The 736-nt window shown below is 27.2% G+C and overlaps 1 protein-coding gene across 1 annotated transcript in view; it reads left to right on the forward strand.

The window, feature by feature from the left end:
* Positions 1 to 719, forward strand: part of LOC105456976 (cytochrome P450 4d2-like) — a 7,898-nt gene extending 7,179 nt beyond the window's left edge. The window contains exons 8-9 of the mRNA XM_011701363.1: positions 9 to 12; positions 309 to 719. Coding sequence (XP_011699665.1) covers positions 9 to 12; positions 309 to 463 — 159 coding nt within the window. The 3' untranslated portion in view covers positions 464 to 719. The remainder of the gene's footprint in view (positions 1 to 8; positions 13 to 308) is intronic.
* Positions 720 to 736: the final 17 nt, after the last annotated feature.

The following is a 736-nucleotide window of genomic DNA, read 5'->3' on the forward strand; positions in this document are numbered from 1 at the left end:
GGGATTGCATGGGTGAATATACTAATATAAACTATTTATTTTGAGAATAATGGAACTTTGGAAATCCTTGTATCTGTCTATCATGTCACGTTACGTATAATTTAATTTCTGTTGAAGTTCATGATCTTCAGTTTTTTCATAATGCTTTCCATGATTAGATTTATATCATTTTTACACTAAACAAGTGAAATAAAAAAAGTTTCTATAATATGCACATTTAACGTTGTTAAATATTAAGACTAATTTATCTTAGTTATTGATTTATTAATGCTTTGTTTTCTCTACATGTTTATGTTATTTATTTTTAGGTCAGAGATATGTACTTTTATCCGTGGCGACGATAGTTGTAAATCTGATCCGACGATTTCGATTTATGACGACTGGCAGCGTAGATGACATTAAAGTAACAGCCGACTTCTTGTTTCGAGCTCGAGATGTTAAAATGTCTATATCTCGTGTATGAGTTATTAAGAAGAGCGATGTTTACAATAATTAATAACATTGTAATTAATTAATAATTATAAATTTTAATTATAACAGATTATTATTTTAATTTTTGTGAGTCGATCTCACATATGCGCACACGTACTATAAATATACATTATATAGTATTATTGTTAGACAATAGTATATCTCTACTTGAAAAAAAATATATGAACATTTCTTTCCAAGTGTAAAACAGAGAATAATTTCGAAATAAATTAATTCTATCAATGCAATGTTAGATCGGAAGAGC

This window comes from Wasmannia auropunctata, unplaced genomic scaffold (assembly GCF_000956235.1).
Source record: "Wasmannia auropunctata unplaced genomic scaffold, wasmannia.A_1.0 LD335448.1, whole genome shotgun sequence".
In the NCBI taxonomy this organism is placed as follows: domain Eukaryota; kingdom Metazoa; phylum Arthropoda; class Insecta; order Hymenoptera; family Formicidae; genus Wasmannia; species Wasmannia auropunctata.